Source organism: Lithobates pipiens, unplaced genomic scaffold (assembly GCF_037356315.1).
Source record: "Lithobates pipiens isolate NorthernLeopardFrog02 unplaced genomic scaffold, aLitPip1_a1.2 Scaffold_8, whole genome shotgun sequence".
NCBI classification, from domain to species: domain Eukaryota; kingdom Metazoa; phylum Chordata; class Amphibia; order Anura; family Ranidae; genus Lithobates; species Lithobates pipiens.
The window spans coordinates 122,184,710-122,198,854 of NW_027507903.1; the positions used below are offsets into that span (position 1 = coordinate 122,184,710).

Consider the following 14,145-nt stretch of genomic DNA (forward strand, 5'->3'; position numbering starts at 1 on the left):
CATGTTTATGGAACTGACCGGTGTGTTAGCCCATTATGCATTGTTCTTGATGTAACACGTTGCCGCATTAATGAGACTATTGTTTGTATTGTACTGAAAACCTTTAATAAAAATATTGAAACATAAAAATCAAATAAATGGTGTTGCGCTACCTGAACTAAATAAAATTAAAGTGCCTTATGCTTATGTAAATAGTGACAGTGTTATCAAGTGATAATAGATAATGGTAGATGGTGTTGCACTACCTGAAACCGTAAGGCCGCGTACACACGGGCGGATTGTCTGTCCAACTTAGTCCACTGAACCGTGTTTCAGCGGACAATCCGCTCGTGTGTGGGCTTCAGCGGACTTTTTCAGCGGACTGTCTGACGAACAAAGTCTTACGGAATTTCTGTAATTTTGTCCGTTCAAACTTGGTTTTGTCCGTCCAAACTTGGTTTCAGCGGACAGTCCGCTCGTGTGTAGGCAAGTTGGACGGACTAAGTATGGCGCATGCTCAGAAAGGATTTACACGGCCGAAGGTTGCATTGCAGTGTATAGGACGTATTTTTTCTAGTCCCGTCGTACGTGCTGTACACGTCATCACGCACGCTTTCAGCGGACTGTCTGCTCATCGTGTGTGGCCAAGTCCGTTCATTCAAATTTTGAACGGATTGTCTGTCGGATTGTCTGACGAACTTAGTTGGGCAGACAATCCGCCCGTGTGTACGCGGCCTTAGGCTAAGCTATACTAAATTAAAATTAAAGTGCCTTGTGCTTATGTGAAAGATAGTAGTGTTAATGAGTGACCCACTCCCAAGAGCAGTGTCTCCTTCTATTGAGTGATAATTGTTCCTTTTGGGTAAATATATGTGATAGAAAAAATATAAGAACTCCAATGTTGTACAATTAAATATTATGCACAATTAAAAATATAAGAATAATCCAAAACTGTGAAGTATCTCCAACAGATTAATCCTTGAATAGTCAATGAAATAGAATATCCAATCTGTTACAAATCATAAACCAAAAGTGTCATGTGCTTTAAATATTCAAATGAATATCTCCAAGATAAAAACTTATATTAAAACGTGCAACACACAATGCATGCTTAAACAAGAAAGCTATGTAATAAAGTCTTTGGTAAAATTAAATAAAATATGGTGACCAGTGGCTATTTTTCAGTGATCTTCTTAATAAGAAAAATACAATAATAGAGTCTATATGTGAGCTGAAATGGATAAAGTGACCAGTGGCTTATTCAGTGCTTCTCAAAAACAGGTGCCAGCAACCGTGTTTTGTGATTCCTGTATCTCCAGTGTTCACGGCACACCAGGTAGAGTGGCCCCTTACCTTACTGCTGACATGTGCAGCAGGAAGGTGAGCAGGCTCTGGACCAGAGAGGAGCAACTAACAGAAGGCACACGTGGTGTGCAACGTTGGAGCATTACAGCAGAAGACCCCTGTGGATGGTATTGAGGCTTAAGATCCATATGGAAATTATCTGAGGTGAAAAAATCCCAGCCGAGGGGGCCAGTACCCATCTACCAGGAATTAGGGCATAACCCCTGGACCCTGTCGTTTGTTTGGTTTGCTGTTTACCTTACAGCAGTAAGGTAAGGGGCCACTCTACCTGGTGTGCCGTGAACACTGGAGATACAGGAATCACAAAACACGGTTGCTGGCACCTGTTTTTGAGAAGCACTGAATAAGCCACTGGTCACTTTATCCATTTCAGCTCACATATAGACTCTATTATTGTATTTTTCTTATTAAGAAGATCACTGAAAAATAGCCACTGGTCACCGTATTTTATTTAATTTCACCAAAGACTTTATTACATAGCTTTCTTGTTTAAGCATGCATTGTGTGTTGCACGTTTTAATATAAGGTAAAATATTTTATGAGTTTTTATCTTGGAGATATTCATTTGAATATTTAAAGCACATGACACTTTTGGTTTATGATTTGTAACAGATTGGATATTCTATTTCATTGACTATTCAAGGATTAATCTGTTGGAGATACTTCACAGTTTTGGATTATTCTCATATTTTTAATTGTGCATAATATTTAATTGTACAACATTGGAGTTCTTATATTTTTTCTATCACATATATTTACCCAAAAGGAACAATTATCACTCAATAGAAGGAGACACTGCTCTTGGGAGTGGGTCACTCATTAACACTACTATCTTTCACATAAGCACAAGGCACTTTAATTTTAATTTAGTATAGTTTAGCCTAACGGTTTCAGGTAGTGCAACACCATCTACCATTATCTATTATCACTTAATAACACTGTCACTATTTACATAAGCATAAGGCACTTTAATTTTATTTAGTTCAGGTAGCGCAACACCATTTATTCGATTTTTAAATATACTATCTGGGGGTTAGGGTTTATACCTCTGCCGGTGGTTTGCTGCAACCTACCCTTACAAATAGCTTAGGCCCTTGGTGATAGCGCGGGGATACTCTAATCTACTAACAAATAGTAATGCATCGTCAGCGAAAAGACATAATTTGTGGGATTTAGTGGCTATTTCTAGACCATGGATACTCGGGTTGATTCTGATTAGGACTGCAAGTAGCTCAATTACTAGGGCAAATATTAATGGGGACAAGGGGCAGCCCTGTCCCCTTGTCCCCTGGCAAAATGTAGTGTAAGTAGGGCCCTGAGACCATGTTGAACGCTTTTCTAATGTCAAGTGACAAAAGATGCATTGGGATCTTACGGGATTTGGCAATGTGTTGTAGGAGGACAACTCGGCCTCCTGTTATCACTAGCTTGTCTTCGGGGTATGAAGCCCACCTGGTCCTTATGTATCAAACCTCAAACGATTGGGTTGAGTCTCAGGGCTAGAATCTTGGCTAGGATTTTTATGTCCACATTCAAAAGAGATATAGGTCTATAGTTGGACCAGAGGGTGTGATCTGTGTTAGGTTTAGGTATCATGGAAATAATGGCTGTCAATGTGTCTCGACCAAAGGAATGCTGTTTTAGTAAATCGTTGAAGGAGTTGGTGGGGAGAGGGGCTAAGGTGTCTGCAAACTTCTTGTAATATGTACTAGGGAGACCATCTAGACCAGGACGTTTGTGGGGTTTGAATGGCATTGAGAACTTCATCAACCGAAACTGGATTATCTATTGACTCACGGTTGGCTTCTGACAGCTTAGGTATTGATACATTTTGAAACAGTGTCTCTGCTTGATTGGAAGGGAAGAGCCCCTTAATTTCATATAATTTAGCAAGATGCTTGCGAAATTCAGAGAGCACTTTAACAGGGTTGCTTGTATGGGTGTCATTAGCCAGCATGAGTCTAATAGGATTATGAGTACGATCTGGTCGCTGGAGGCGTAGAGCTAAAAAATGTCTGGTTTATTAGCTTTTGTGTAAATCGTATGACCAGATCTGTGGATGGATTTATCCGCAGATTCGGCTAAAACAAAGTCTAGCTCCAATTTGGCTTTCTCTAGGAGTGATTTATTGGTGTCAGTAGGGGACGCCTGGAATTGGAGAAATTGATGAGGAAAATCAGTCTCTTTTTGTAGTTTCTTATCCCTCTTGAGGTGGGTGGTGACTGAGATACATTTACCCTTTATCACCGGTTTGTGTGCTTCCCAAAGCAGGATCGGAGAGATGTCTGGCATGGTATTATGTAAAAGATAGTCTTTAAGGGCTGTTTGTATGTCTAAACAATATGACTGATTGGTGAGATGTGTTTCATTCATGCTGACTGTTCACTTTTAAGGGAATTCAGAGCTTAGCGAATGAGATGACATTCTGCTGACACCCATTATCCAACCACGTGCAAGCAAAAATCTTTTTTTTTCCTTGAACATGATTGGGTATTCTTTCACTCACTCATTCACTAAGCTCTGGGAATAATCCCCTTGCAAAGTGAACGGCCTATTTAACTACTAAAATTCACTAAAATCAACTCCAACGTACTTATGAAGAATACATTGTCTCAGCTATGACATTCACATATTTTTTACACTTGCAACAATTTTTACACAATGAGAATCTGGTTGCTATAGGGCTGACAGTTGACACATTGAGGTTGATTTACTGAACACAAACTTTTCAAAGGAAATTTCCCCATAGCTTAGTGAATGTGGTAAAAATTCATTTGCAAAAAATGCCTAATTATATGCAAACAAAGTGAAAAAAAAACTGTATTTTTACCATGATTTGATGACACCAGTAGAACTTCACCTCATTTGCGGTAAAAATACAGTTTTTGCACACTCTTTGCATGTAATTGGGCATTCTTTGCAAATTCATTATTACCACTAAGGTAAATTACCTTGCAACATGAACAAGCTATTTGCATTTAGTAAATCAACCCCACTGCGATTAATGAATCTCTTTTGATAGTATTACCCTTTTTTTGATCATGTAAAAAAAACTTGATAAATCTGTTCTTTCCTATTATGGTCCACATGCTCACAGACAAACATTTTTTTCTCAAGATCTGTCTACTAGTTTTTTGAAGATCTGACAAAGTTAAAGCTCAAGTTTACTGAAAAAAATAAAGAATACGCATAAGAGACATTACTTACCTTCAGTGTGATGTGTCCTTTGTGCTGCTGTGTCTTCATTTAACAGAAATCTTCCTTCTCCAATTACCCCATCCCACTGCCGTAAGATTCTAGTAGCTAGGGCAAGGGTCAATAGAACTAAAGGACCTGTCATGGGCACTCATCAAGACTGCCCAACTATGCCCGGCCTTTCTGCCCACCTCCTCCATTCATAGAAGCCACACTACAGCTTCTCTGAGTAGAGGATGGGTTGATGATTTAAAGGTTCTCCCCTCCTTTCAAAGACCTTGCTTCATTCATAGAAGCTGTTATAGGTCTTCTATGAATGGAAGAGCTAGGTGGAAAAGGCAGGCATTGTAGGGCATCATTGGTGATGCCTTTGACATCTCCTATAGTTCTATTAACCCCCGTCACACCAGAAGATTATAGTGGCAGGGAGTGGGGAGGCCCCAGAGGAGAAAGATTTCTACTAAACAAGGACCCAACAGCACAAGGGACACATCCCGCTGTAGGTCAGTAGTATACCTTAAGCTTATTCTTTATTTTTCTATGTAAACATAGGCTTCAAAACTGAACTCCAGACAAGCAGATAAATGCACAGATTAAATACATGTATGGTATTTGCTTGGCCTGGCAAAAGGATATTTCTATCTATCCTTGTTCTGTGGTTTATACACACATAGCAGCCCTGTTTGGTGGCTAGAAGCCTGCTTTTTCTTTCTCTACTGATATTCAGTAACACAGGTACTCTCCCCAACCCAACCTGTGACTGGACAGTGAAAGGAGAAGCAGTGTAACAATGAGCTATTCTCTCTGTCATTTTGCACTCTTCTCCTATCAGCACAATCAATTTATTCCTTGTGTTGCTTCTCCCTCCACCTGCCTGAGGCTTATACCAAGTCAAATTAGGTAATTATACTGCTCTCATTAAAATAAATGTAAGGATGTATTCGAAGATGCAAAACTGCATTAATTTGTGTATTTTATACATACATGGAGTTCAGCATTACATCTGAAATTATACTTACCTAATGGCCAGTGATGATCATGCGGCAAGCAGATTCCATCCTAACATAAGAAAACACAAATATCTAATGATTATGGTAATTGAAGAATTGTGAGGAGGACCCTGTGGCTCTATACTGCTATTTATACTAGTGTTTTTATAGACTAAATCTGCATTCTTTTACTGCAGTTAAGTTTATTTCACATAGTGGCGTTATCTGCAAAAATATATATATGTATACAAAGCATATAGCAATAATTATTGATAAAATATGAACGGAGCAGGAAATATACAATTGCAGCCATTATCCCTTGATGAACAGACTCACATGAGGTCTTAGTACTGTATGGCTGACAGATAATAAATTACTATATATTTATAAGATGAAATTCAGTCAACGTGATGGTTGTCATACAACTTATTCACTGTATCACATTCAACCATAAGTTGAAGGAAAGAAAATTGCTGGATTCCCCCATCAACACAGTCAGTGTTGATAAGGGAATCTCTCATGCGGAGACACTGTGTTTACTGCTAGCGCTACAATAGCTGCTCGCAATAATCGCATGTAAAATCTGACCGGCTGGTTGTGCCCATGCTGATTGATTGACCAACTTGGGTACATTCAGCCTACCCATACATGGTTTGAATCTTGGCGAGTCCCTGCTGAACCAGCCGAGATTCAAACCATCTATGGCCGCCTTTGGGCTGCTTTCGCTGTCTTTCGCCCACAATATAAATCTCTACAAAAGGCTAGAATTTTTTTTTGGCTTTTATTTCACTCAGGGCATGCGTGTGTGAGGTTTTGTCACTTCTATACTTCCTGAAGCCCCTGAAATGTCTACACTTTCTCACAGTGAAGATTAGGCATGACCCTATTCCGCAAAGTGACCCATTAACAGTTCTAGCGAAGCTCATGGTAGAACATGGGAAACATATTCTATGTAAATACCGACCTTGAGATAGTCATGATTTGTATAGCTACTTTTGCAGTGACATGTCATCAAGCATTAGATATGTACTGAGACTTAAAGTAGAACTATAGACAGAACCTAGCTAGGCATTGAGAAAATTATTTAAAATAATTTTTATTGAAAAAATGGCAACATAGCCTGGACACATGAACATTTAAAATATGAGCTCTGGTCGGAGATGTATAACACCATTCAAATTTCTACAAAAATGTACAAACATACAACAGTACATGATATTTAGTCAAACATCTGGTATGCAAATTTCCAACGCGTTTCGACATGCGTGGTCAAAGTCTTCCTCAGGGAATTGATTTGATTTCAAAGAATATATATGTATTGTTTAAGTGATTACATGAAAGATACACAGACAATTCCCCTTGTGTTATCAAGGAAAAGTTGAATTTACATGGAGTGTAGTTACCAATGAAGGGTGTAGATAGACAATCTCCTGACCAAAGTTCCTCTAAAATAAATCAATGATCCCGTGGATTTGTGCCACTGGGGGAGATTTTCCCATATTGTAATTTATTTGGGGGCGGAAGCATCCATATCACTTGTGTTCATGTGTCCTTCCCATGCTCTATAGGTAGAACCTTTTTTTTTCAGATTGAATGGACGGAGGGTTATAACCATAGCCAAAACAGGAAGTGAGAGGGAAATGCAAATTAAGGTAATTATTTGGGGACCCCCAGGTGCTCACTGGAAGATTTCCCATCTATTACTTTTCTGGGGACAACCTACAATTTGGGATTTTCTTTTACTTTCACTTCCAATAATAATGGTAAACAGAAAAAATAGAGAGGGTGAATCCCTTTAATGGGGGCACACACAGCAATTAAAACTGACTAATCCCTCTCCCCTCTATGTAAACTAAAAAGAAAAGTTTTGTCTTTAGTTATACTTTAATGCTATCTGGAAACACCATATATTTAGTAGCTCTTTTGTTCCTATGGGTTTACTCTAAGGCAACCTTTTTCAACCAGGGTACAGGGGTGCATCCAGGTTTCTTCAGCGGTGTCTTGGCAAAATGCCAATTTTTTTTTATTCAAGCCAGTGGGTGGATCATCCTTTTAGTTACACATGGTGCAACATTACAACCTTCTAACCACCGGCGGCGTAACAACCAATGACATCACCTGCGCAGCATCCTTGTTTGCTCTTCTCCTGCCCCTGTCCATCAGCACTAAAGTCACGTTAGCTGAGTGAGGGGGAGAGAAACTGAAGGATAATAGAAACATTGGAATACTAGCCCGTACCAGTGTGCAATGGTGGTCTTGCTTTGGAAGAATAAATCACCTCTAACATTGGATGTCTTTACATGTTTTGGATGTGGCTGCATTATGTAAAACTATTAGTTTAGTTTTTGTACCTTTTATTAGAATGGTGTGCCTCAAAATTGTGCAAAATTTTAAAGGATGCCTTGACAGAATAAAGGTTGAGAAATACTGCTCTAAGGCGTGCCTGGGCATATTTGAGTGATCTAGAGGAACTTACGGAGTATTTCTTATTAATACATAAAATCTATATACAGGAAAATGTTTTAATGATCAATAACAATTCTCAGTTGTCAGTCATTGCTACATTTTAATGAAGTGCTTCAAGGATCCCAGTACAGCAAAATGTGCAAATAGGAACATTCAATGTATTACATGTCACATCTATTAAACAGGGCAAAAATATCCACAATGATGAAAAGCACATATCAAACGAGGCAAAGTGACTGTGTGTGGCACACTGCCAGGCAGTTCTGAAGCAACCGATCATAGTGCAAAGTGATACAACCCTGCTTACACATATGTACAGAAGTTTGGTCACAGGTTAAGTGCATGACCACCATCTGCAAAACTTGAACCTCACAATACACTGATAATGGATTTAAAATGCTTGGATTATATGTTTGCATACCTATAGCCTTAGAGTGGTTACAGGATAACTATACATTTAGGTAAACAGTATAATTAGGCTCCCAATACACACTGTCTATCTCAGCCAGCCCAATCTTTACCAGATTTGGCCATATGTGGTATGGCTAAATCTTCATAATCAGAAAGTTTAGCACCTCTGCCAAACTTTTTGTAAGGGAGGCGTTGGAAAATGTTGTGTAGTGACCACATACACATTCAGATGTGGCCATGATGCATTCATTTTCTATCCTACGTGTTCAAAGTCAATCTTGATGTCTGCAAGTTAGTTATCAGCAAATAAAGCTAAAAAAGTTTCTGGTCAAATATGCAGCTTATGCCTTGGTAGCTTTACTCTATGGTGAGGTCTACCTAATCTTTAGTGCTGAAACTGAAAGTACTATAGTCACTTTGCCTCCAGAGCACCATGCATTTTTTGCAACAAATGGGCTCGCGACCTGTCTCACAAATGCTTATATTTATGGGCAGAAACCAGTAAATGAGCAGTCCACAATAAAATGAAATCAACAAAGAGAACATCTAGGACAGACTATAGAATTTGTTAATGCCAGCATGTAAGCCCATACTACAACAGCCACTGTGGCAGGCATCTGTTAGTTTGTCACAATAATGTTTATGAATCTCCAAAATGAACCTGGATCCAGTGATCTAGGTTAGCTGTGCTGAATCTGATAATCTTATGATCATCTGAATGCCTTATCTTATATTTGAATGGAAGGCAGTATTTTATCACAGCAGGTCTACATCTTGTGAGTTAATAGTGAAACTGTCTTGGAAAAATAAGAAGTGAGCAATAAAAAGTCAACTTAACCATTGAGTGCATGAAAAGTACATATTTTGACTTTGGCTGTGATTTGCATTCAGCTTTAATTTTTTGGGAGGCAAGGAGAGATTTTAAACTCATTATTTATGTAGAGGATGAGCTGAACATAAAATCAAGTTTTTTTTCTAGTAACAATAATGTAAGTGTAATATTTGTTGTCATTGGATAGTCTAGAGCCTTGCCATGTGTGGCTTTAAGTGTAACAGCACTAAAAGTTTTTCTTATGATACACCAGAAGGGATCTACAAGAGTAGTGTAGTACTGGGTTTCCTTTCTGTTGACTATGTGCATACTTATAGATGCAACTTAGAGTCTTTACAGATGTGTAAAGACTGATTATTCAAAGGTAACTATTACAGCTGAGTAGGAACAATGCTAGCAGGGACAGCAACTTATACTAGTTCCATGTTAATAAAGGATCCATTTTTGATCTTGATTATTTGTCTCTTTCTTCAGTAATATATCAATGAAAGCATTAAGTAAAAATATTTTAATGCCAACAAGGTTCTTTTCTAACGATGAAAAAGACATTCATGTGTGTGGTCAGTATTCGCAAAATTGAAGAGCTTCTTGCAGACCCTGATTTGTGTTTTGCATCTGGACCAAGATGATTTGGGGCATGGCCTTGTACAGCCGAATACAGTACTATTACAACTTGTTCCTGGAACATTGTTGTGAGTCTTCTGTGAATTATGCCATATTGTGTTCTTGAGATCTTTGGCTAATAAGTCCTTTAGTAATTCAGAACACCAGTAAACTGCAGACAAACAAACTAAATCACCCTGAGTTATAGCAAAATACTTCCATGTTAGTGCATAATTCAAAATGTTTGCTTCAGAAAATGATTAACAGCATTACACGTGTCTTCTGAAGCTTGGTACACACAAGAACTGAGACCCATTGTTTATAATCAGATTCCTGATTTAATAGGATTTGCTGATGTGAATAGAAGTCTTCCTTTGAACGTTTATTAATTTTCTATTTGTGTTACTTTGAGTGAGGCACAGGATCAGCACTTTGCTGTTTATGGCCAATAAACATGGCCAATGGCCAATAAACATCACAAAGTACTACTATTTAAGAAAAGCATGTCCTGTAATTGCTCTCATAAAACCAAAGCTGGTGAAACAGTGTATTTGAAGTGAAAAGAAGATATTGTAAATGTTTGTGCTTTTTTCTGATGTGTATCCTGCAAACCAAATTGAGTAACGGAGGTGCAGTTATCATCTCACATACTAAGATACCTCACTGGAATTGAACTTTTCATTTTTCCATATATCCCAAAATATGTCTTTGAGATTGATTCAATAGTTCTGAAATACAGCTTTCCTTGTATTTGCAGCATCATAAATTGACACATCTTCCATACATAATACATCCAGTCCCTAGAACATGCATCTCTCATGCTCATCCTCTGCTTATAACAAATCCTCTGCAGGTCAGACTGTCAACGGCCTTTTTGCTTTAGTGTGAAATACAGAAAAAAAGTATGTCACTTCAAATAATGTCCTTTGTTGGTTGAATTAAATAGTCCATTTGTAGTCATGTCCATGTATAGAGAGTAAAAAAAAAAAGCATAGTTGTAACTGTTATTGTAGTTTTGCTTCATTTGTTTTATTTTTTGCAGCTGATTGTGAATCCCCAGTTTCCATAGCTTTTCTTGTGGATTTAGGGCTGACCCCACCTTTTTTATTATTTTGTGGGGCTGTTAAAGTCTTCTTTTGTATCTGGGGACTTGACTGAGAAGACCCAGAGCCAGATTTCCTTGGCATCTGAGGACTTCTTGAGCCCTTTGGTTTGGCTGGAGGCTGGAGACTTTCCGTTGTTTTGAGTGACTTTAGGCTAAGCATTTCACAATAGCTATTGCATTGGTGAATTGATGGAAATTCTTCAACGATTTCTGGATAGCAGCTTTCTTTTAGTCCTTGATATCTAGAAATACAAACAGTTCAGTGAAGAAATGCGCATAGCTAGGTCTTCTTTGTGTAGACAAAAACCACCACCAAAGTACACCAAACACTGCTATTAAGTTGTAACTAGGACATTTTACAAGCATTAACAACTGACAAATTAAAGCTGACCTTGAGGTAAGCCGATAAATCCACCTTTGTTATAGCGAGAAAGGATGTGTAATGATGACCACGTCCTGATGCTTATATAATCCTGCCTAATGTACAGTAGGTATAAATGCTAGGTGCATTTGGAAGTAAATTCATCTTTATATCTTGAACACCTAACTGCATTATTTGTTTGTTTGTTTGTTTTTTTATATATCTGTTTGTTTTGGCTTTAAAGGGTAACTCCACTTTCGTGGTGAAATAAAAGTAGCAAATAAAGATAAAATAATATAGTGTATACAATTGCAAACCAAGTCATATTGTAATTGAATGTTATTAAAAATTGCCTTTCCTTTTCAATCTGCAGCTCTGTAATTTTCTGAAAATGAAATGCAATATGGCTACCTGGAGGTGTTCTGTACACAGAATGTCAGAATGTGTGCAGAACACCCCCAGAAACATAATTTCCTGCTTGTGTGTTTGGCTCACCAATTTTGCCAGAAGTTTGCCCTAAGATACAAGTCAGATTTTAGGCTTCCCTCGCAACAAAAATGAAATTTTTTGTGAGACACTTCCAATAGGAAATCACGTCTAAAGGGATGCAGGCCAAGCAGCTTTCCTCATTAGTGCTCTGCAGGTGCACAACTGATTGGTAATTATGAAACCACTCCCATTAGACTAACTTTCCCACAAGGGCACAGACATACACACAGGGATTTCTTTAGAATGGCAAAAGGTAGTAATTTGCAACAAAGTTTGTTAAAAATCCTTGTAATGTACATAGATCACCCAGAGGGGATTGTTTTTTTTCTCAACAAAAGTGGAATTACGCTTTAAAGAATGGCTTATTATTCTAAAGTATTAATCTAATGAATAGAAATGTGTTACAACATTGGTGAAAACTGCAATGAAATGTTATTATAATAATTATTAGTGATTTGTCTAATTATATTTTTAGTGCTTATTTATTGAGTTTTTCAAAAAATTTTGTAACATGAAAAGAGATGAGACAAAAACCTGTGACAGCAGCTTTAGCAACTAGACATTGCAAAACATGAAGGGCATATTGATGCTCTTGAAGAATCTAGACTATTTTAACTACTTAAAAAACACAGTTGTCGTTGATGTGTGGATGTCAGCTATACTAAACATTATAGATACAAGGATACCACATATTGTAATATTATCCTTCTCTTTTTGCCTTCACTCTAGTTAGTCTAAGAGTAGGAGATACCTTAAAGTGGATATAAACCTGATTCATTAAATTTTAGCTGGGCACACAGTGCTTTGCAAAAGTATTCACCCCCTTGGCCTTTTACCTATTTTGTTACATTACAGCCTTTAGTTCAATGTTTTTTTTTAATCTGAATTATATGTGATGGATCAGAACACAATAGTCTAAGTTGGTGAAGTAAAATTAGAAAAATATATACATAACACTATTTTTCAGAAATAAAAACCTGATAATTGCCACGTGCATATGTAGTCACCCCCCTTTGTTATGAAGCCTATAAAAATCTCTGGTGCAACCAATTACCTTCAGAAGTCACATAATTAGTGAAATTATATTCTCCTGTGTGCAATCTAAGTGTCACATGATCTGTCATTACATATACACACCTTTTTGAAAGGCGCCAGAGGCTGCAACACCTAAGCAAGAGGCACCACTAATCAAACATTGTCATGAAGACCAAAGAACTCTCCAAACAAGGAACAATGTTGTTGAGAGGTTCAAGTCAGGGTTAGGTTATAAAAAATATCCAAATATTTGATGATCCCTAGGAGCACCGTCAAATCTATCATAACCTAATGGAAAGAACATGGCACAACAGCAAACCTGCCAAGAGACGGCCGAACACCAAAACTCACAGACCGGGCAAAGAGGGCATTAATCAGAGAGGCAGTACAGAGACCTAAGGTAACCCTGGAGGAGCTGCAGAGTTCCACAGCAGAGACTGGAGTATCTGTACATAGGACAACAATAAGCTGTGCGCTCCATAGAGTTGGGCTTTATGGCAGAGTGGCCAGAAGAAAGCCATTACTTTCAGCGGAAAACAAAATGGCACATTTCGAGTTTGTGAAAAAGGCATGTGGGAGACTCCTAAAATGTATGGAGGAAGGTGCTTTGGTTTGATGAGACTAAAATGTAACTTTTTGGCCATCAAAGAAAACACTATGTCTGGCGCAAACCCAACACATCACATCACCCAAAGAGCACCATCCCCATGATGCTGTGGGGATGTTTTCAGCAGGACTGGGAAACTGGTCAGAGTTGAGGGAAAGACTGATGGCGCTAAATACAGGGATATTCTTGAGCAAAACCTGTACCACTGTGTGCGTGATTTGAGGCCAGGATGGAGGTTCACCTTCCAGCAGGACAATGATCCCAAACATACTGCTAAAGCAACACTTGAGAGGTTTAAGGGGAAACATGTAAATGTGTTGGAATGGCCTAGTCAAAGCCCAGACCTCAATCCAATAGAAAATCTGTAGTCAAACTTAAAGATTGCTGTTCACAAGCGCAAACCATCCAACTTGAAGTAAGGAGAAATGGGCAAAAAGTATTGACTTTAGGGGGGTGAATAGTTATGCACATTGACTTTTTCTGTTATTTTGTCCTGGACAGTTGTGGACATGTTCTGTAAATTAAATGATGCAAATCCTCAAACAATCCATGTTAATTCCAGGTTGTGAGCCAACAAAACACAAAACACACGAAAAATGCCAAGGGGGTGAATACTTTTACAAGCCACTGTATATCTGCAGTGTTTTCTTATCTCTCTAAGTTCTGAGAAGTTCTCTGACACATGTGATAAAACCAGCCTGAAATTTG

At 38.2% G+C, this 14,145-nt stretch overlaps 1 protein-coding gene across 1 annotated transcript in view; it reads right to left on the minus strand.

The window, feature by feature from the left end:
- Positions 1-8,074: 8,074 nt before the first annotated feature.
- The window catches only part of ALPK3 (alpha kinase 3), a 187,666-nt gene continuing 181,595 nt past the window's right edge, over positions 8,075-14,145 (minus strand). The window contains exon 16 of the mRNA XM_077473051.1: positions 8,075-11,187. Within this exon, the coding sequence (XP_077329177.1) occupies positions 10,845-11,187 (343 nt within the window). The 3' untranslated portion in view covers positions 8,075-10,844. The remainder of the gene's footprint in view (positions 11,188-14,145) is intronic.